We start from the raw sequence: 23,323 nt of genomic DNA, 5'->3' as shown, positions 1-23,323 counted from the left end.
TAGTGCTTGTTTATATTCTTAGTAATCCAATTTTAAACCTCCTTCATCTCATTACAAGTGACTTTCAAAAGTTATACTCATGTAAATGCCTATACACAAAGCTTAAAGGGTTTGCATTAGATTATACATTTATCCCTTACTGTATTCCAAATCCAAAATCCTCTTTCTTTCTGGGGTTTCACGTTAACCCGCAAGGTCGCCTCCCAGCCGGCAGGGGGAGCTCTTCAAAAGCCTCGGGCCGAAGAGCTGCGGGAAGTCTAGGGCCGGCGCATGAACCATAGAGAGAGGAAGCCCCCTCCTTCCTCCCCTTTTCTTCGGTGTATTTCCGCTCCCGGCGTCCCTCGCGGCGGCTGCGCGTGCGCAGTGCCCCCCTCCCGGCCGAGAGCCGCATCGGCATCCTCATCATCATCATGGCGGAGCCCCGAGACAAGGCGCTGCAGGACTACCGCAAGAAGCTCCTGGAGCACAAGGAGATCGACGGGCGCCTCAAGGAGCGTGAGTGGCCGGGGAGAGGGGCCGCTTTGTCGCGGCCGGGCCTGGCAGGGAGGGAGGGAGGGGCTTCCTAGGCCGCACCTCATTCCCCCTTCGGTTTATTGGCCCGTATTCCTATCTGAGCACAGGAAGAGCTGCTACGGAGGCCTCGGCCACGGAGCCTCGCGTCCCAAGGGGGTTGGGATGGATGGCCCCTGGGGGTCCCCCACACCCCGCCTTTTCCCTCCAAGGAGCTCTGCCTAGTACAGTAGTACCTCGGGTTACTGCTTCCCAATGTTGTAAATAAAAATATGCCCTTTTCCCTTATGGGGTATCCCAAGAGCCCATAGGTTCCCTATTGGTAGGAGAAAATAACAGAGGCCAACCAGAGAATATTGAGAAGCAAAGCAGCTAGTAAGCCTGATCTTTATTGATCTGTTGCAACAGGGTGCTCCCCTCACACGCAGGAAAGGAGGAGGAACCCAGAATAATGGTGCACAAGGCCTTATAAAGACTTTTGAAATTCCCATCCTCTAGATCAAGACCACCCCCAGAAACATTATGCATTCATCACAGAAGGGGTGTAACCTAAGACCACCCCTCAGATAAGGCGGTCTAAAACAGAACATTTGCATGTTGTTTTCTCCTGTCGCTTTGTTTATTTCCTGTCTGGCAGGTTACTTGATTGGATTTCTTGGGGAGCCTTGGCAGTCTTTTGTAATGATAAGGCTCACACCCTTACTCAAACATAGATTAAGACAGGATTTGTGAAGGAAAAGACAATGGGGAGGCTTTTCCATTTTTACCATGCAGAGAAACATTTGCTCAGTTTAGGAATCAAAATGGTTCCAGGTTGGCTTTCCTGTGCTGATCTGTGTACGTGTGGTTATGAACGTTGCCATATATCTAAAACCATAAAATTCCTATCACACCAATAAGGGAATCTTAAGAGCCCCTACAGAGTCCTTAAGTGGGTTCCCCATCAGTAGGAGAAAATAACAAGAGGCCAACCAGAGAATATTGAGAAGCAAAGCAGCTAGTAAGCCTGATCTTTATTGAACTGTTGCAACAGGGCGCTCCCCTCACACGCAGGAGAAGGAGGAGGACCTCGAACAAAGGTGTGCCTGCCCTTATACAGTGGTACCTCGGGTTACATACGCTTCAGGTTACAGACTCCGCTAACCCAGAAATAGTACCTCGGGTTACGAACTTTGCTTCAGGATGAGAACAGAAATCATGCTCTGGCGGTGCGGCGGCAGCAGGAGGCCCCATTAGCTAAAGTGGTCTTCTGGTTAAGAACAGTTTCAGGTTAAGTACTTAACCCGAGGTATAATAATAATAATAATAATAATAATAATTTGTTATTTATACCCCATCCGTCTGGCTGGGCTTCCCCAGCCACTCTGGGTGGCTTCCAACAAAAGATTAAAATAAAGTAATGCATCAAATATTAAAAGATACCCTAAACAGGTGCCTTCAGATGACTTCTGAACGTCAGGTAGTTGTTTATTTCTTTGACATTTGTTGGGAGGGCGTTCCACAGGGCGGGAGCCACTACCAAGAAGGCCCTCTGACTGGTTCCCTGTAACCTCACTTCTCTCAATGAGGGAACCGCCAGAAGGCCCTCGGCGCTGGATCTCCAGTGTCTGGGCTGAACGATGGCGGTGGAGACGCTCCTTCAGGTATACTGGACCGAGGCCGTTTAGGGCTTTCAAGGTCAGCACCAACACTTTGAATTGTGCTCGGAAACGTCCTGGGAGCCAATGTAGGTCTTTCAGGAATGATGTTATGTGGTCTTGGCGGCCACTCCCAGTCACCAGTTTAGCTGCCGCACTCTGGATTAGTTGTAGTTTCTGGGTCACCGTCAAAGGTAGCCCCACATAGAGCACATTGCAGTACCTAGGATAATGGTGGCAAACCTTTTAGAGACCCGAGTGCCCAAACTGCAACCCAAAACCCACTTATTTATTGCAAAGTGCCAACACGGCAGTTTAACCGGAATACCGTACTGTGGTTTTAGTTACAGGTAGGCAGCCATGTTGGTCTGCTGTAGTCGAAACAAAGAAAATTCCTTCCAGTAGCACCTTAGAGACCAATTAAGTTTGTCCTTGGTATGAGTTTTCGTGTGCATGCACACTTCTTCAGATACACTGAAAAAGAAGTTGCCAGACCTAAGATACACTGAAACACAAGTCACCAGACATAAGGGTCTGGGGACTTCTCTTTCAGTGTATCTGAAGAAGTGTGCATGCACACGAAAGCCCATACCAAGAACAAACTTAGTTGGTCTCTAAGGTGCTACTGGAAGGAATTTTTTGATGCGATTTCAGTTTACAGGAAAACAACTCATACATTAACATCTTTTATCTTAAAAGAAAAACACAGTAACAGAGCTTTCAATGATACAAACAATTCTTTATTGAAAGGTGAAAGTTTGCATTACCCTTGTTTGGGAAATCACGAAAAGGGAATTGCTCCCAGACAACATGGCCGTTTTGATGATTTCCCTTCAAGAAACGCTTCTTTGGGAGATTTTGAAGCAGAAGCTGAATGGCCATTTGCCGTGTATGCTGTCGTTGAGATCCCTGCATCGCAGGGGGGTTGAACTTAGCTGACCCTCGGGTTCCCTTCCAACTCCCCACAATCCTATGATTCAATGGCTAGCTCACCGGGCTGCACTTCTAAAGCCCGCGCATGCGGGAGGGAGCAAAATGCCGCCCAGCTTACTGGCAGTTCTGCACTCAGGGCGTTTTAAGAGAGCGGAATGGAACGTTTACATTTCTGCTGCAGCCCATGGGTGGCAAACAGGATACTTGCACACACATGGCTCTACTCAGTGCACATGCTGCCCCTACGAACTCTGTGTTGGGGCGATGGCACGTGTGCCCACAAAGAGGGCTCTGAGTGCCCCCTCTGACACACATGCCTTAGGTTCGCCACCACTGTCCTAGGTTGATAGAGTTGGAAGGGACCCTCGAGGGTCATCCAGCCCAACCCCCTCACAATCTCAGCTAGCATCACACTTGGCAGCAGGTGGTCATCCAACCCAGGCATAAAAACCTCCAGAGGCTACAAGCTCCTCAGTTAGATGCCTGGCATCTCCGGGTAAGACTATGAAGCTTTGGAGAGCTACTTCAAGTTGCTGTTCGCAATAAACATAAGAATACAGTGGTACCTCGGGTTACATACGCTTCAGGTTACAGACTCCGCTAACCCAGAAATAGTACCTCGGGTTACGAACTTTGCTTCAGGATGAGAACAGAAATCATGCTCTGGCGGTGCGGCGGCAGCAGGAGGCCCCATTAGCTAAAGTGGTCTTCTGGTTAAGAACAGTTTCAGGTTAAGTACTTAACCCGAGGTATAATAATAATAATAATAATAATAATAATAATTTGTTATTTATACCCCATCCGTCTGGCTGGGCTTCCCCAGCCACTCTGGGTGGCTTCCAACAAAAAATTAAAATGAATAATGCATCAAATATTAAAAGATTCCCTAAACAGGTGCCTTCAGATGACTTCTGAACGTCAGGTAGTTGTTTATTTCTTTGACATTTGTTGGGAGGGCGTTCCACAGGGCGGGTGCCACTACCGAGAAGGCCCTCTGACTGGTTCCCTGTAACCTCACTTCTCTCAATGAGGGAACCGCCAGAAGGCCCTCGGCGCTGGATCTCAGTGTCTGGGCTGAACGATGGCGGTGGAGACGCTCCTTCAGGTATACTGGGCCGAGGCCGTTTAGGGCTTTCAAGGTCAGCACCAACACTTTGAATTGTGCTCGGAAACGTCCTGGGAGCCAATGTAGGTCTTTCAGGAATGGTGTTATGTGGTCTTGGCGGCCGCTCCCAGTCACCAGTTTAGCTGCCGCACTCTGGATTAGTTGTAGTTTCTGGGTCACCGTCAAAGGTAGCCCCACATAGAGTGCATTGCAGTACCTAGGATAATGGTGGCGAACCTTTTAGAGACCCGAGTGCCCAAACTGCAACCCAAAACCCACTTATTTATTGCAAAGTGCCAACAAAGCAGTTTAACCGGAATACCGTACTGTGGTTTTAGTTACAGGTAGGCAGCCATGTTGGGCTGCTGTAGTCGAAACAAAGAAAATTCCTTCCAATAGCACCTTAGAGACCAATTAAGTTTGTCCTTGGTATGAGTTTTCGTGTGCATGCACACTTCTTCAGATACACTGAAAAAGAAGTCGCCAGACCTAAGATACACTGAAACACAAGTCACCAGACATAAGGGTCTGGGGACTTCTCTTTCAGTGTATCTGAAGAAGTGTGCATGCACACGAAAGCCCATACCAAGAACAAACTTAGTTGGTCTCTAAGGTGCTACTGGAAGGAATTTTTTGATGCGATTTCAGTTTACAGGAAAACAACTCATACATTAACATCTTTTATCTTAAAAGAAAAACACAGTAACAGAGCTTTCAATGATACAAACAATTCTTTAATGAAAGGTGAAAGTTTGCATTACCCCTGTTTGGGAAATCACGAAAAGGGAATTGCTCCCAGACAACATGGCCGTTTTGATGATTTCCCTTCAAGAAACGCTTCTTTGGGAGATTTTGAAGCAGAAGCTGAATGGCCATTTGCCGTGTATGCTGTCGTTGAGATCCCTGCATCGCAGGGGGGTTGAACTTAGCTGACCCTCGGGTTCCCTTCCAACTCCCCACAATCCTATGATTCAATGGCTAGCTCACCGGGCTGCACTTCTAAAGCCCGCGCATGCGGGAGGGAGCAAAATGCCGCCCAGCTTACTGGCAGTTCTGCACTCAGGGCGTTTTAAGAGAGCGGAATGGAACGTTTACATTTCTGCTGCAGCCCATGGGTGGCAAACAGGATACTTGCACACACATGGCTCTACTCAGCGCACATGCTGCCCCTACGAACTCTGTGTTGGGGCGATGGCACGTGTGCCCACAAAGAGGGCTCTGAGTGCCCCCTCTGACACACATGCCTTAGGTTCGCCACCACTGTCCTAGGTTGATAGAGTTGGAAGGGACCCTCGAGGGTCATCCAGCCCAACCCCCTCACAATCTCAGCTAGCATCACACTTGGCAGCAGGTGGTCATCCAACCCAGGCATAAAAACCTCCAGAGGCTACAAGCTCCTCAGTTAGATGCCTGGCATCTCCGGGTAGGACTATGAAGCTTTGGAGAGCTACTTCAAGTTGCTGTTCGCAATAAACATAAGAATACAGTGGTACCTCGGGTTACATACGCTTCAGGTTACAGACTCCGCTAACCCAGAAATAGTGCTTCAGGTTAAGAATTTTGCTTCAGGATGAGAACAGAAATCGTGCTCTGGCAGCGCGGCAGCAGCAGAGGCCCCATTAGCTAAAGTGGTGCTTCAGGTTAAGAACAGTTTCAGGTTAAGTATGGACCTCCGGAACGAATTAAGTACTTAACCCAAGGTACCACTGTAGTTAGTTGAGAGTCCTGAAGGGTTGGGCTGGATGACCCCCAGGATCCCTTCCGATTCTTCTTTGTTTTGGTTTTTATTAAAGGTTTTCTTGTGTCACAAAGGTACCTACAGCGTCTGCTTCCAGCTGATAAGAGTTCTTTCTACAGATCATTCATATTCAGTGTGAGACATACAATGATATAGACAGCATTTACATTGGGGGAGAAAAGAGGTGGGGAAGGAGACATTGAGGGGAGAGGTAGTAAAGTTTCATTCTTCCATATAGTGTACGTGTAAGGTTTTTGTGTCAGCGTCACATGGGCAGGTTGTATTTCTATTCATTTACAGTGGACTCTCGGGTTGCGAACGTGATCCGTGCGGAATGCACGTTCGCAACCCGCAGCAGCGAGTCTGCGCACGTGCGGGTTACAATTGGGCACTTTTGCGCATGCGCGACCACCAAAACCCAGAAGTAACCCGTTCTGGTACTTCTGGGTTTTGGTGGGTCCATAACCTGAAAAAACGCAACCTGAAGCATCTGTAACCCAAGGTACGACTGTATTGGGTTTTGTTGGCAGCGAGAGAGGTGGAGGGCAGGGCATGGTTGGTTGCCTATAGTTGACTGCAGTGGGTTTTGTCTGTGTGAGAGAGGGGGAGGGGACTGCTTCCAGTTCTGTGATTCCTACCCTGCCATTTTCCTCCAAGGAGCTCATAGACTCCTAGAATGTAGAGTTGGAAGGGACTCCAAAGGCCATCTAGTCCAACCCCTTGCAATGCAGGAATCTCAACTAGATCATGCATGGCATATGGCCATCCAACTTCTGCTTAAAAACCTCCAAAGGAGGAGAGCTCACAACCTCTTGATTTAGATGCCTAGCATCCCCAGGTAGGACTCTGAAGCTCCGGAGAGCTACTGCTACTCTCTTGACAATATTGAGCGAGATGAAGCAGCAGTCTGGCTCAGGATAGGTGGCCAATTCCTACTTTCCTGTGATCCCCTTGGAATGCCTTCACCTTGGGTAGTAGACCTGCCTGGTGGAGGAGGTGCTCTGAGAGATCCCTGTTTTCCAGCTCCCCCCTTCAGCAAAAAAGCAGGTGGTGCTCTCACTTAGCATGAAAAGGTGAGGGGGGGGGAACACGCTTTCTATTGGCATCTGTCTGTCTCAAGAGACAATGGAGTGTGCCTCTGGAGGTGAAGTCAAACCACTGGAGAATCACAGCACCTGTTGTGGCTGCAGAAACCGGTAACTTGTAACTGCTGCGTCCTGCAATGTTTTTACTGCATTTGCAGTGCCAAAGTGACCTCCTTGGGACATTAGCCTGGGCAGTGTGTATGGAGCTCCTGGGCTGTCCAGGCAACAAGACCCCCCTCTCGGCCTCACTGATGTGGTCCAAAGGAAAACAGAGGAAGATATTTGCTGCTAAAGCTCCATCTGTTCCAGTCGGTTCCTTTTGAAAGGCAGGGGTAGGGCGAGAACCTGTGGTCCTCCACATGTTGCCTGACCCAAACTTCCAGCATCCCTGACCATTGGCCTAGCTGGGTGCCACAGGGTGGAGAGCCACAGGTGCCCTAGTCCTGCCTTGCTTTCTTTTCCAGTAGAACTTGCTTTCACATAAGTGTGCACAGGATCACAGCACACATTGGTTAGCAAAGCATCTGTGAAGATCATTATGCCACGTTTATTTGATCGGGGGGGGGGGGAATCAATGTATAAAGAAGTGCACTTTCTATTCTGCCTTGTGCACATCTGAAAATAACATTTTACAGCTCCAGTAATAATAATAATAATAATTTATTATTTGTACCCCGCCCATCTGGCTGGGTTTCCCCAGCCACTCTGGGCGGCTTCCACAGAGACCAAAAATACACTAAAATGTCACACATAAAAAACTTCCCTGAACAGGGCTGCCTTAAGATGTCTTCTGAATGTCAGGTATTTGTTTATCTCTTTGACATCTGATGGGAGGGCGTTCCACAGGGTGGGCATCACTACTGAGAAGGCCCTCTGCCTGGTTCCCTGTAGCTTTGCTTCTCGCAACGAGGGAACCACCAGAAGGCCCTCAGCGCTGGATCTCAGCGTCCGGGCAGAACGATGGGGGTGGAGACGCTCCTTCAGGTATCCTGGGCCGAGGCCGTTTAGGGCTTTCAAGGTCAGCACCAACACTTTGAATTGTGGTCGGAAACGTACTGGGAGCCAATGTAGGTCTTTCAAGACCGGGGTTATGTGGTCTCAGCAGCCGCCCCCAGTCACCAGTCTAGCTGCCGCATTCTGGATTAGTTGTGACCATTTTGTCCGAGGGGAAAAATAGAGCACTGATTTAGAACATGCATAACAAGCTTTTTCAATGTTTTTTTGTCTGTAGTAAGGGAACAGCTGAAGGAGCTCACCAAGCAGTATGAAAAATCTGAAAATGACCTCAAGGCTTTGCAGAGTGTTGGACAGGTGAGTGTTTATATATGGATAGGAATGTGTCAGTAAATGAGCCATTTGGGTGGGGTTCCTTAGCATCTCCAGTTTTTCTTGGGTTAAATGGGTATTTTTCTGGGGCCCTAAACAGTTTATTAGATTTCCATATGTGGGTCTGGACTCAAAACGTCTGAGGGTACTGTGGTGAATGAACGTCATGTCCCTTTGTGGGACCCAGATAGGCAGGGTTCTTGATATTGGTCAGTAGGTCTAATATTTTTTTCTTTTTTTAAAAACAGATCGTTGGTGAGGTTCTTAAACAGTTAACAGAAGAAAAATGTGAGTTTATTAAGAAGGATATTTATTAGTATATTTAATGATTGTTTTATTAATTTACTGGTGTATTTAATGTTCGTTTGGTTAATTTAGTAAGTTACATTTAAACCACATTTCAAGGCATGCTGCCTTCCCAAGGCAGCAGGCAAAAGAGGACGCTGACAAAATAATTTAACAAGGCAAAATGAAAAGCCAAGTATGAATAGCGCAGCAATGCTGGCGCATCCAGCGCTGCGAAAATGTTTTAGCAACATGTCCTTTTGCAGCCACAATTGCAGAAAAATTAAAATACTGCCATGTGCTTTCTTTTGCTGCTTCCAGTCATTGTCAAAGCAACAAATGGACCAAGATATGTTGTCGGCTGCCGTCGTCAGGTGAGCATCCTGCGGTTGAGAATATGGGTCTTGGTCTCTCAGATCATAACTCAGACGTCCACAGACTTTAGGGCTGTAGCACATGCATGGGCAAATATGTCTTTTTGACACTCGGTTCGTTCTTCCCTTTGGTGAGTGCCGTAAATTGTTTGTGAGAGTGTGGGCTGGGAGAGAGACTGTCGTGATGGGTTACTATCCCAGTCCTGAATAGCACCCCTTGATAATTTGATACTTTAATTGGCTTAGATGTCAAGCAACTTCGGAGAGTAAAATCTGTAAAATGGGGTCACTTCATATTAGAAAGCTGGCAAGTCACCTCATTTGGTTTGGATTCAACTCTGGATCTGACAGTGCCCGATTACTAGTGTGGTTGGAGCTGTCAGTTTCTGACAGCACCGTAAGAAACGACTTCTTCTACACTTAGCTTTCCAAATCTTAACAATTGCCTTCCTCTCCTTTTGCATTCAGCTCGATAAAAGTAAGCTGAAGCCTGGGACAAGAGTTGCACTGGATATGACCACCCTAACTATTATGAGGTAAGGTCTTCTCATCAAGTGGGCGGGAGGGGAGAGTGGGATGGAGGAAGCCTGCAGTGGAGCTACTGCAAAGTATTGGCCACAGAAGCATTTGCAGCGGTTCTCAACCTGTGGGTCCCCAGATGTTGTTGGACTACAACTCCCATCATCCCTGAGCTCTGGCCTTGCTAGCTAGGGATGATGGGAGTTATGGTTCAACATCTGGGGACCCACAGGTTGAGAAAGGTTGATTTAGGGGCTATAAAAACCCTTTTTTGAAAGGGTATTTTTTAAAAAATAAAATCTGTGTCTCAAAGTCTCACTTGCTCTTAGTGCAGAAAGAGAACTGGGCATTCCAAACCAAGGGCTAAGATGGAGTATTTTCTTACTTGATTAAATTTCCAAGGGTATTGAAGCATTTGCTTCCACCTGCTTGCTTTGGCATCTTGATTTGGTACGGTGACCATCAGAACGGAAAGCAGAACCAGTTTTCTACAAAAACTCAGTGCGTCGTAGAACTTGGTGTGCCAATCCAGGAATAATAGTGGGTTATGAAGCATATTTGGTGAACAGGGTAACATTAAGCTTTTTGGTTCAGGAGGCACAGTATAAATTACAATTATTATTTTTTTGGCACTCGACTCAAAAAACATTTTCAATAACACTGTTTAAATCTTGGAAGCACGGTATTCCTAATGCAGGCCATATCCGTGTGTGGTTGTGTAGAGATGCCAGAAAGCTCATGATTATTGGACGCACATTGCAACTAGTAATACCAGACATAGGGGGAAATACCATAAGTTTAAACCAAGTGCTAATCTTACTTAGCATCACAGAAGGTATTAAAAATAGCTGTAAAATTTGATGGTGGTTTTTTAAATATTTGCAAAGATGACATGAAGAGACACCCCCCACCCCATTAAAAAGAGTAGTTACTGAATCAGCTGATATATATGTTAACCAATGTTAAATAAAAACTTATTAGTTTTCTAGGATCATAGAGCAGGGGTCAGCAACCTTTTTTAGCCGTGGGCTGATCCACCATCCCTCAGACCATGTGGTGGGCCTGACTATATTTTGGGGGGGGTGGAATGAACGAATTCCTATGCCCCACAAATAATCCAGAGATGAATTTTAAATAAAAGGACACATTCTACTCATGTAAAAACACGCTGATTCCCGGACCGTCTGTGGGCTGGATTGAGAAGGCGATGGGGCTGGATCCGGCCCCTGGGCCTTAGTTTGACTACTCACGCTCATGGAGTTAGATGGGTTATCCAGTCCCTCCTCCTGCTTTTAGCAGGATTTCCCATGACAGAAGGTAACTGCATCGTTCCTGACTGAATGTTACCCAGCCTATTTCTTAAATATCCCCAACGTGTAGATCAAGCCTTCCCTACCCCCAAGGCAGTCAGCTTACTCGGGTATCTTCGTTTTTATACGTGGCTTACAAACTGTGGGTGGGGAAAGGGTGGGAAGTTGCTTTAGAGGGGCTTTAAAAATCAGCGGGTGACATCAGTTGTATGGCTTCTCCAATTTAGATATTTGCCAAGAGAAGTTGATCCCCTCGTTTACAACATGTCTCATGAAGATCCTGGAGATGTATCTTATTCCGAGATTGGAGGATTGTCGGAACAAATCAGGGAACTAAGAGAGGTAATTGCCTGATTCTTTATTGGTCTGAATGATGGATATGTTTACCTTGCTGGCAGGGAAGACATTTAAGTCTTTGGTACAATTTGGTCGTAGCGCTGGGTTTCAGAACAAGCATGCACACTTCTTCGCTGCTGTCATGGCAGTTCCTCTTCCTTTTCCTGATATCCTCTAACCCTAGATTGGTGTGATATCTAAGTTGGGCAGCATTGAACAAATCATTGCTGGCCTTGGTAGTTCAGCGTTAGTTTCGGTTAGCCAGCTGTGGACTCCCCTGCCACCATCAATTTATTGACACTGAACATTGTCCGATGAGCCTAAAGCAGCTCAGGTTTTAAATATTCAAATAGGATATTCAAATTGGCTTACACACCATTGCACAAAAGTCTTGCGTACAACAAAAAGTAGCACAGACATTTGACTTGTTTTGGAGTTGTGTTCACCTAGTTTTAGAGTAGACCCTTTGTAATCAATGGACAAAACTAAGCTAGGCCCATTAATTTCAGTGGGAATATACTGAACAAACATAGTTGAATACCACTAAATTTCAGCCATGGTTTCTTTAACAAAACTATGAGTTGACGCAAAATTGTCCCACGGTTGTCCTACTTGCCTTTGAGGTGGCCAGACAAACCATGGTTAGGGAAGGGTGGCAGGTTCAGACATAGTGAAAACAAGCCAAGGTTTGTAAACCAGCAAAACCACAACAACATGGTTTCAGATTTTGATTTGTAGATGGGCAAACAACCATGGTGAAGCTATGTTTCGGTGATCAAACAAACTATGGTTAATAAACTACAACTTGATAAAACCATGGTTCAGTGTTAACATGTGAACCAGGCCTTTGTATACCTTCTGTTTTGAATCCAAGGCACGTTTTGTTACTTCTCTTCGCAGGTTATAGAGTTACCACTGACTAATCCAGAATTGTTCCAGCGTGTGGGGATTATACCTCCCAAAGGCTGCTTGCTGTATGGCCCACCAGGTTGGTGTCTTGCCTCTTGACTGCTGAACAAACAGTATGACTTTTGGGAGATTTCATTCCGCATCAACTGCTCTGTGGCAATATTCCTTCAAGTAGCAGTGGGTGGGTGGGTGTGAAGTGGGGGGGTCACATTTTTAGGAGCCAGCAGATAGAGCACTGAAATGGGTGTTACATTTGAAACACCAGCATTGGAGTTATTCCAGACCTGTACAAGTAAAGCAGTAATTTCGTCTCTCTTAATCCCTTTTGAAATGCTGTTTGAATCCCATTATTCTATACTTTTTTAATCACATTGTTTCGTAGAATTTATATGTAGCTTGACTGTAAAAAAAAAACAAAACTCATAGCAGTTGTGCCCCTATTGTCCCATGAGCTCATAATAGCAAACATGAGTTTTTCCCCTTTTCTCTTCAAAACAATCCTCATAGAATCTTAGAGTTGGGGCCACGAGGATCATCTAGTCCAGTGTTTCCCAAACCTCGGTCTCCAGCTGTTTTTGGACTACAACTCCCATCATCCCTAGCTAGCAAGACCACTGGGCAGGGATGATGGGAATTGCAGTTTGAAAACAGCTGGAGTCCCTAGTTTGGGAAACACTGACCTGGTCCAACCCCCTGCAGTGCAGGAAGCTTTCACGCAACATAGGGCTCGACCCATGGCCTTGAGAATCTCTTGCTCTACGAACTCTGCTGTCCCTCAGGGCTAGCTCAGTCCTGGGGGGTAGGTCAGGCTGAGAGAGGGAGGTGGGGAATGAACCTTCCTGGTTTAGTTTATTCATTTAAAAACATTTACAGTGGATGCTTGGGTTGCGAACGTGATCCGTGCAGGATGCACGTTCGCAATCTGCGCGTGCGTGGGTTGCGATTTAGCGCTTCTGCACATGCGCAAAGCGTGATTTAGCGCTTCTGTGCATGCACAACTGCCAAAACCCAGAAGTAACCCGTTCCATAATCTATAACCCAAAAAAACGCAACCTGAAGCGGCTGTAACCCGAGGTATGATTGTATAGGCCGCATTTTCTTCCACTTCCTAGCCAGCCATAAAAGCCAACCCAAGAATACAAGTTTTAAAACCAAAACAACACACCCATTCTTCTCAGGGGAATCGCAGATGCAGAAAAACATAATTAAAGGGAGTCACAGTCCAACCAATAAGCATCAATCCCGAAAGGCCAATTGAACAAGATAGAAAGTTTTAAACCCTATAACGCAGGACTGATAAGGCTTAAAGGGCAGACTTGATTAAGGGGCAGGCTCACCCGGAGGGGATGAATGGAAATTTTGAGCATGGGTCTCTGGTCAAAGGCCTACACTGCACCTGCAACACGATGTTGCTTTGCACGTTTGTTTAAATGTATACCTCTTGCCACTTGTTTTCACTGCTTCTTGATGCAACGTGTATTCTCCACGCAGGTACGGGGAAAACTCTCTTGGCCAGAGCTGTTGCCAGCCAGCTTGACTGCAATTTCTTAAAGGTAAAACAATTTCTTTAAGATTCCTTTCCAGAATCTTAAAGCAGACCTGTTTGATCTGCAGCCGCCGCCGCTCATGCTACCTGTAACAACTTTCCGCAGGTGGTGTCTAGTTCCATTGTGGACAAATACATTGGCGAAAGCGCTCGGTTGATCCGAGAGATGTTCAACTACGCCAGGGATCATCAGCCCTGCATCATTTTCATGGATGAAATTGACGCTATCGGTAAGGCTGAGCAGCTCAACAAGAAGCCCATCAAGCTTTCACCCCCGCACCCCCCCAACCAGCTGCCCAAAGAACTGCTCTGCTTACCTGTACTGCACTTTGCCTACACGTAATGTAGCTGATGGGACTCGGGTGGCGCTGTGGGTTAAACCACAGAGCCTAGGACTTGCCGATCAGAAGGTCGGCAGTTCGAATCCCCGCGACGGGGTGAGCTCCCGTTGCTCGGTCCCTGCTCCTGCCAACCTAGCAGTTTGAAAGCACGTCAAAGTGCAAGTAGATAAATAGGTACCGCTCCAGCGGGAAGGTAAACGGCATTTCCGTGCGCTGCTCTGGTTCACCAGAAGCGGCTTCGTCATGCTGGCCACATGACCCGGAAGCTGTACGCCGGCTCCCTCGGCCAATAAAGCGAGATGAGCGGCGTAACCCCAGAGTCAGCCACGACTGGACCTAATGGTCAGGGGCCCCTTTACCTTTAATGTAGCTGATAAAGTTTTCCTACAGGTGAACAAGAGTCAAGACCAGGGAGATGCAGGAAGGGCGGCTGTGCCAAAAGCCTTTACACCAGGCATGTCCAAAGTCCGTTCCGAATTTGGCCCGCCTATCGATTTAATCTGGCCACCATTGGCAATTCATGTCCTTAAAAAAAAAGCTCATCAACTTTGCTTGGCCCTCATGCATGTTCGCTTCATCCAATCTGGTCCTCTTTGCAAAAAAAAAGTTTGAGCACGCCTGCTATACACCAAACATACAAGAGCAGATGTGGAGGACCTTAACCCCAGGGGCTAGTCCTCTCTCTGGTCCTCAGGACTCTCCCCAGACCATCCCACACATTAGATGCCACACTCCTCGCAAGTCCTGATTTGCCCTCTTCCTCAAGGGCTTTTTGCTTGTCCTTGCCCTGCCTCTTGCCTCAATTCTGCATGGTTTGGATGTAGGCTATTGTACAAAGACAAACCCACTTTAGGCTCTGGCCACACCACTGGAATGTGGCCCCAAAAGTTTACCCGTGACGGAAACGTGGGCTGAAAAGAACCCCCCCCCCAAAAAAAACACCTTGCAGAGTCTTCTGGCACCTGACAACTAGCAGCTGTACTGTATTATGACATCCACTTTCAAAGGCTGGAGCTGTGTAAAGGTAAAGGGACCCCTGACCATTAGGTCCAGTCGTGACCGACTCTGGGGTTGCGGCGCTCATCTCGCTTTATTGGCCGAGGGAGCCGTCGTACAGCTTCCGGGTCATGTGGCCAGCATGACGAAGCCGCTTCTGGCGAACCAGAGCAGCGCACGGAAACGCCGTTTACCTTCCCGCCGGAGTGGTACCTATTGATCTACTTGCACTTTTGACGTGCTTTCGAACTGCTCGGTGGGCAGGAGCAGGGACCGAGCAACAGGAGCTCACCCCGTCGCGGGGATTCGAACCGCCGACCTTCTGATTGGCAAGTCCTAGGCTCTGTGGTTTAACCCACAGCGCCACCCGCGTCCCCCTGGAGCTGTTTACTTGGAGCTTAATACAGTATGTCAGTGGGACAGGGGCTGAGGGTAACCACATGAAAGTAAAACTAATTTACTCAGGTAAGTACCTGAAAAAGGTATTGCCTCCCCAAGACCTTATGTTACCCAGAAGTTGCTTTTGAGTGATCTCTTGAAGGGAACCTTCCAAACCCCCTTTCTGTTCTTTTCTTTTGCCTAGATTCTATACAGAAACCTTGCACCTCAGCTTGCAACTTGACTTTTTAACTCCCCTCACTCCTTTCATGAGCTGCCCTGCGTGGTGACCAGGGAAAGGGTCTGACTTCTTTCCCGCTGATTTTCTCCTTAGGTGGCCGTCGTTTCTCGGAGGGCACGTCAGCTGACAGAGAAATTCAGAGAACTCTAATGGAGGTAACGCTTCTCTGAACTGGAGCCGGTCGTCTTTCACGTGTACACAAACATCTTTGTAATCCTAGGCAGGCAGCAAAAAATGTGAGACTTAAGGATCAGTTGCTAAGATGAAATAGCTGAACGGTGATGTTGAAATTGTTTGCAGCTGTTCACCACTGCCTCCTGAAATCATTTACGTGAGGAGGTCTTTTCCTTGGAAGTAGACAATGCTAAAAGCGGCACATACTGAACAGCTCCTGGCATAAAGCAGCCATTCTGTGTCTGAATTGCAGTCCCATCTCCATGTCTAGACTAAAACCTTGGACTAGAACCATGTCCAAGACTAGAACCTTCACACGTGTTCTTTCTGAGTAAACGATAGAGCCACCGTTCTCCTGGATCCTAAGGTCGTGTCTCCATTGCTGGTTTCCATGGGTTTATAATAACTAATTCTAGGTAGAAGACAACTGAAAGCAGCCTTGTTTAGGGAAATTTTTTATGTTTGATGTTTTATCGTGTTTTTAATATTCTGTTGGGAGCCGCCCAGAGGGGCTGGGGAGGTCAGGCCATATGGGCAGGGTATAAAGGTAAAGGTACCCCTGCCCGTACGGGCCAGTCGTGACCGACTCTGGGGTTGCGCGCCCATCTCACTTAAGAGGCCGGGGGCCAGCGCTGTCCAAAGACACTTCCGGGTCACGTGGCCAGCGTGATGAAGCTGCTCTGGCGAGCCTGCACCAGCACAGCACACGGAAACGCTGTTTACCTTCCCGCTATAAAGCGGTACCTATTTATCTATTTGCACTTAAGGGTCCTTGCTTTTGAACTGCTAGGTGGGCAGGAGCTGGGACCGAACGACGGGAGCTCACCCCGCCGCGGGGATTCGAACCGCCGACCATACGATCGGCAAGTCCTAGGCGCTGAGGTTTTACCCACAGCGCCACCCGCGTCCCATGGGCAGGGTATAATAATAATAATAATAATTTTATTTATACCCCACCCTCCCTGGCCAGAGCTGGGCTCAGGGCGGCTAACACCAGTAAAATTACAGTAAAAACATAATAGAAAAAAAAACCAAACCAATTTAAGATACAGGTTAAAATGCAATTTAAAATGCAGCCTCATTTTAAAATTAGCCCATAGATCAAAACCATAAGGGGAGGGAAAACATAAGGGTCAGACTGAGTCCAAACCAAAGGCCAGGCGGAACAGCTCTGTCTTGCAGGCCCTGCGGAAAGATGTCAAATCCCGCAGGGCCCTGGTCTCTTGAGACAGAGCGTTCCACCAAGTCGGGGCCAGTACTGAAAAGGCCCTGGCCCTAGTTGAGACCAACCTAACCACCTTGCGACTTGGGACCTCCAAAATGTTGTCATTTGTGGACCTTAAGGTCCTCCGTGGGGCAGACCAGGACTACCATACTTCGGTATGGTAGATTTATTGCTTTATTGTTCGGCGCCCAGCCACACTTCCCCTGGGAGCCGTAGATCGTAAAGCAATTAGCAGAGTTACACAGCAGCGTATGTCAAAAGAGCAGTCAAAGAGTCCCAAACGTTTCTTCTGTCCTAATATCTCTTTATTGGCACAAAAGTAGCGTATTTACAAACTCCAACTTCCATCTGATTCAAGCTGCATCTTCTCCCTCTGCTTGCAGCGACGCAACAAACTGCTTTCGATTTCCACTCAGTACACAGCACTCCAAGCTGCTTTCGTCACGTCCTGGCTTACTTCCCTTGTAAGCCCGTCCCCTCAGTCCCGAGGCATAGAAGGTTAACCCTTCACTACACGCAACACAACCTAACCACCTTGCAACTTGGGACCTCCAAAATGTTGTCATTTGTGGACCTTAAGGTCCTCCGCGGGGCATACCAGGACTACCATACTATTCGTCTGTTCAGCTCAGTCGTTCAGACTGGCAGCAGCTCTCCCGGATTCCAGGCAGGGATTATTCCCAGCCTGAAGCTGGAGATGCCAAGACAGGACTGGACCTGGGACCTGCTGCCCCACACTGCTCTTCTCAGCCCACTCAGTGGGGCAAGTTCTTTGCCGATTAACCAAAGCTTTTGTTTTCTCGCCACGCGTTCCAGTTGCTGAACCAGATGGATGGATTTGATACTCTGCACAGAGTTAAAATGATAATGGCTACAAACAGACCAGACACTCTGGATCCGGCACTGTTGCGTCCTGGAAGACTGGACAGGAAAATCCGTGAGTATTCAGTTTCTGTAGGGTTGGCATTAGTCTGTGCCTCCCCTTCGCTTGCGTACCTTTCGAAATTAACATACCTTCTCCCTCCTTCTAGATATTGACTTGCCAAATGAACAGGCCAGGTTAGACATACTGAAGATCCACGCTGGACCTATAACAAAACATGGGGAAATAGGTAAGTCCCCACCCAGGGCTTCATAGGTGCGTCTGGGAGGGGGCTGGGCTTTGCATATTCAAGTCTGTTTCCTGTAACAGATTGTAAATTTCCAGGGAAATAGCCAGCTTCGTCTTCTGCAGCAAAATTTTATAATAATATTAATATTTTTTTATTTATACCCCGCCCTTCCCAGTTCAGAAAACCGGGCTCAGGGCGGCTAACAACAAATTTAAAACACTTAATTGATGCAACAAAAAACAGCATAAAATACAGTATAAAACATGAACAACAATAAATTCAGAATTCAAAAATCAATTTAGGGGGGAAATCCATCCAATAAACATTAGATGATCACCAAGGCTAGCTGGCTAAGTTAGTCCTATTTAGGTCAGCGAGGAGACCAGGGGAGAATTAGCTGTGGGATCCCAGAGAGGGTAATCTTCATAAAAAGGGGAGAGGGAGGGAAGGAAGGGGAATGAAAGATCAGGCTAAGTTCAAATTGAAAGCCAGGCAGAATAGCTCTGTCTTACAGGCCCTGCGGAAGGAAGTTAAATCCTGCAGGGCCCTGGTCTCGTGGGACAGAGCATTCCACCAGGTCGGAGCCATCACTGAGAAGCACACCTTAATAACTACAGTCCACGGAAGTTTGTGCCATCATCAATTTGTTGCTCTTTAAGTTGCCACAAAATTATTTGGGTTGTCCTGTTCACAGAAGGATGTTGGAACTGCCCGCTCCCTACCCATACCCCCCATACTGCCCAGATCTGTTCTGGGAGTTCCCCCAACTCTCCCATTGTGGACATCAGGCAGTTGACAGCTGGCCAGCCACAAGGGTGTGACGAACTTGGCCCTCAGGGGGTGGAAGAGATAACAACCTGGCCCACCAGCCGTATCTGTTTCCCACTCGTGCATCGCACCATACCGACCCACACTTATTTTTAGTGCTGATGGAATAGTGAAGCTGGCACGGCCAAAGAAACATTTTGTTATGGTGGCATCATGAATAGTATGTTGTATCAGGTTGTCTGACCAGGTCCTGATCTCACTTGTAAACTCCGGCTGCTGAACAGACTCTTTGAGTGTAGTATTGCTTGGTTTTTGGGGGGATGGGGGTTGAGGGGAATGTTACTGCTGTTTTTTATACAGTGGTACCTTTGTTCTCGAACTCAATCCATTCTGGAAGTCCATTCGACTTCCAAAATGTTCGAAAACCAAGGCACGACTTCTGATTGGCCCTGGAAACAATGCTGACAGCCGAAATGGACATTTGGCTTCCGAAAAACGTTCACAAACTGGAACACTTACTTAGGTTTGCGGAGTTCAAGAGCCGATTTGTTCATCAGCTAAGCCGTTCGGGAGCCGAGGTTCCACTGTATTGATTTTTTGTGTCTTTATTTTGATGAATGTGGAGATACAGTTATACCTTCAGGTTGCGTTTCTTCAGGTTGCGGACTACCGAAACCCGGAAGTACCGGAACGGGTTACTTCCGGGTTTCAGCAGTTGCCCATGCGCAGAAGCGCCAAATCACAACCTACACATGCACAGACGTGGGTGGCGAACACTGCAGGTTGCGAACGTTCATCCCGCACGGATCACATTTGCAACCCAAGCGTCCACTGTAGTTCAATTTGATTGTGTACTTTTTAATCTTTTATTTATAGTTTATGACTACTACTGTTGCGTTTTGAATTATCTTACTATTGTTCATGTTGTGAGCCACCTTTGAGCAGGGTTTTAACTATGGAAAGACTGCATGCGAAGAAAACGATGAACGGGTGGGAGTAAGATGAGCCTTCTGGATCAGGCCAGTGGCCCATCTAGTCCAGCCTCCTGTTCTCACAGGGGCCACCAGCTGCCTATGGGAAACCCGCAAGCAGGATCCGGGCGCAAGAGCAACACTCGCCTGCTTTGGTTTCCGGTAACTGGAATTCAGAAGCTTTGCTGCCTCTGAATGTGGAGGCAGGACCGAGCCACCCTGGCTGGCTTGTTCACACATCAGGACTGCTGCGTCAGTCAGAAGCAAAGAGTTCTGATTTTTGAAACAGGTTTTTGCTCTTAGTCCACAATTCCCATTAACCCAGGAATTTTTCTTTTATAGATTACGAAGCAATTGTGAAGCTTTCCGATGGTTTTAATGGTGCTGATCTGAGAAATGTATGCACTGAAGCAGGTAAGGAAACGAGATCTTTGTGACATCACTTTCCATTTTCCTGATCCCTTGGAGACTTATTAGTAAAGGTAAAGGGGACCCCTGACCATTAGGTCCAGTCGTGACCGACTCTGGGGTTGCGGTGGTGCTCATCTCGCTTTATTGGCCGAGGGAGCCGGCATACAGCTTCCGGGTCATGTGGCCAGCATGACGAAGCCGCTTCTGGTGAACCAGAGCAGTGCACGGAAACACCGTTTACCTTCCCGCCAGAGTGGTACCTATTTATCTACTTGCACTTTGACTTGCTTTCGAACTGCTAGGTTGGCAGGAGCAGGGTCCGAGCAACAGGAGCTCACCCCGTCGCAGGGATTCGAACCGCCAACCTTCTGATCGGCAAGTCCTAGGCTTTGTGGTTTAACCCACAGCAACACCCGCGTCCCGGAGACTTCTTATAAAGCTCAAATAATTCATGATGTGTCACAGTTATGGAAAGAGGAGCATATGCATGGCTATAGCTCATGAAGGGGAGCCTTAACATGCTTGTAGGGTCTGGATTGCGATCGTAACGTTGCAATTAAAGCTGAAGCACAGAGAGTTGCCTGCACGAACCTTATTGCGCCCCTTTCCTTCTCTCTGACAGCTTGATTCCCAAACTCTTGTGTCTTTGCAGGGATGTTTGCCATTCGTGCCGATCACGACTTTGTGGTGCAGGAGGACTTCATGAAGGCTGTTAGGAAAGTTGCCGACTCCAAGAAGCTGGAGTCTAAGTTGGACTACAAGCCCATCTAAGCATGACCACGTGGTTAATGGCTGGCTGAGACTGCATGGGAAAATATGGGGCTTGCGATAGGTGAAATGAGAAGCAAAAGTATCCCTTGATTGTGTTTTTATTACAAGTGTCTGCATTGTGCCAGCGAGCTCGCCAGCTGTTTGTATTAGTGGTGCTCCTGCTGCTGGGAAGCTCATGGCGGCACCCTGAACCCAACATGGCCTTTGTTACAGTCCCGTTCTTAAGCGCAGAGCAACATGTGTCCTCGTACGAGAACCTTACAGAAAAACATACAGCTGGTTTGGTTCGGCAGATTGTAAGGCAGTGCATTTCTTATTTTATATCATTTAACTCCCCCACCCCTTCCCATTGAAGAATTAAATAAAACTTGTTTAAATCCAGCTTCCGTCGTCTGTTTTTTCCACAGTTTACTCTAGAGCAGAGTGGTCTTTGGCCCCTCATGATACAGCTTACCAGCATCGTGTTCAAAATCTGAAAACACCTTCATTTTCTTTATACTAGTGTTTCTTCTTGTTATTGTTTAGTCGTGTCCGACTCTTCATGACCCCATGGACCAGAGCATGCGTAACATTTCTGTCTACTGCCTCCCACAGTTTTCCTCAACTTCATGTTGGTAGCTTCAAGAACACTGTCCCACCATCTCGTCCTCTGTCGTCCCTTTCTCCTTGTGCCCTCCATCTTTCCCAACTTCAGGGTCTTTTCCAGGGAGTCTTCTCTTCTCATGAGGTGGCCAAAGTATTGGAGCCTCAGCTTCAGGATCTGTCCTTCCAGTGAGCACTCAGGGCTGATTTCCTTAAGAATGGAGAGGTTTGATCTTCTTGCAGTCCATGGGACTCTCAAGAGTCTCCTCCAGCACCAGAATTCAAAAGCATCCATTCTTCGGCGATCAGCCTTTTTTATGGTCCAGCTCTCCCTTCCATACATCACTACTGGGAAAACCATAGCTTTAACTATACGGACCTTTGTCAGCAAGGTGATGTCTCTGCTTTTTAAGATGCTGTCTAGGCTTGTCATTGTTTGTCATTGAGGGCACAAGGAGAAGGGGACGACAGAGGACGAGATGGTGGGACAGTGTTCTTGAAGCTACCAGCATGAGTTTGACCAAACTGCGGGAGGCAGTGGAAGACAGGAGGGCCTGGCGTGCTCTGGTCCAGGGGGTCACGAAGAGTCAGACATGACTAAACGACTAAACACAAACCACACATTATCAGACAAACACCATATTAATGAAAATAACATAATTGCACAAGTAAAATTGCACAAATTAATTATAAATATATTATTCTGACTGCGTTGCTACAGCTCCCAACAAAAAACAGTAACAACACAATACAACATAAAATGCTAAAAACTTCCCTGAAGTTCAGATGTCTTTTAAAAATCGCATAGTTTCATAGCTGCACAATTGTCCATCTAAAAGCCATTTCCATTTTTTAAAAAAAATAAAAGAATTTCAGTTATAGGAAATAAAGTGATGAAGAAACTGAAAAAGAGGTAGGGAAAAGTGCACAAAATACAGTAAGAAAGTAGTTTAATGTAAATATAATCAGCTTTCAATGCTTGAGTAAAGACTGAAAGGGCAGCGATGGTAATAATAATAATAATAATAATAATAATAATAATTTATTATTTATACCCCAGCCACTCTGGGCGGCTTCCATAGAAACCAAAAATACAGTAAATATCACACGTTAAAAACTTCCCTGAACAGGGCTGCCTTAAGATGTCTTCTGAATGTCAGGTAGTTGTTTATCGGTTTGACATCTGCTGGAAGGGCGTTCCACAGGGTGGGCGCCACTACCGAGAAGGCCCTCTGCCTGGTTCCCAGTGGCTTTGCTTCTCGCAATGAGGGAACCGCCAGAAGGCCCTCGGCGCTGGACCTCAGTGTCCAGGCAGAGCGATGGGGGTGGAGACACTCCTTCAGGTATACTGGATGAATTCTGAGACATATTTTCTGTGTATGTTACCACAGAAGCAACAGACGAAGCACGTTGTTAAAACACACCAAAAACGAAGGGTTGTGTGTTTGTTAAGGCAGGCAAACTGCTTGGCGGAGCTGCTTGGCTGGGATCCAGCCTGTGGGCCATGAAGTGACCTATATTTACTGCTCTGAATTGTGCGCGGAAACGCATGGATGATGGAAACGGGTGAGCACAATATATGGAGCGTCCTTCTTGGGATTGGGATGCTGAAATCGGGACTCGGTTTGATCTCTGAAACGAGCTGAAGCCGTTGTTACAAGGGCAATAGGTACATATGGAGGAAAGTGAATAGTTAGGGGCTGTTGGGTCTCCCTTTGGTACCATACTAGGATTTGATGG

The 23,323-nt window shown here is 47.2% G+C and overlaps 1 protein-coding gene across 1 annotated transcript; it reads left to right on the top strand.

Moving 5' to 3' along the window:
* The first annotated feature begins 331 nt into the window (after positions 1 to 331).
* Positions 332 to 21,382, top strand: PSMC6 (proteasome 26S subunit, ATPase 6). Its single transcript, XM_080991701.1, has 14 exons — positions 332 to 495; positions 8,240 to 8,319; positions 8,583 to 8,622; positions 8,941 to 8,993; positions 9,462 to 9,529; positions 11,050 to 11,164; positions 12,059 to 12,146; positions 13,559 to 13,620; positions 13,720 to 13,843; positions 15,663 to 15,724; positions 17,785 to 17,905; positions 18,000 to 18,080; positions 20,162 to 20,233; positions 20,883 to 21,382. The coding sequence occupies exons 1-14, from the start codon at positions 411 to 413 to the stop codon at positions 20,999 to 21,001; spliced, it is 1,170 nt and encodes a 389-aa protein (XP_080847827.1). The 5' UTR covers positions 332 to 410; the 3' UTR covers positions 21,002 to 21,382.
* The last annotated feature ends 1,941 nt before the right edge of the window (positions 21,383 to 23,323 follow it).

This window comes from Podarcis pityusensis (assembly GCF_964106645.2).
Source record: "Podarcis pityusensis genome assembly, chromosome: 1".
Classification (NCBI taxonomy): domain Eukaryota; kingdom Metazoa; phylum Chordata; class Lepidosauria; order Squamata; family Lacertidae; genus Podarcis; species Podarcis pityusensis.
Note: the sequence above shows the minus strand (reverse complement) of the source record. Positions and strands in the feature narration are given on the sequence as shown.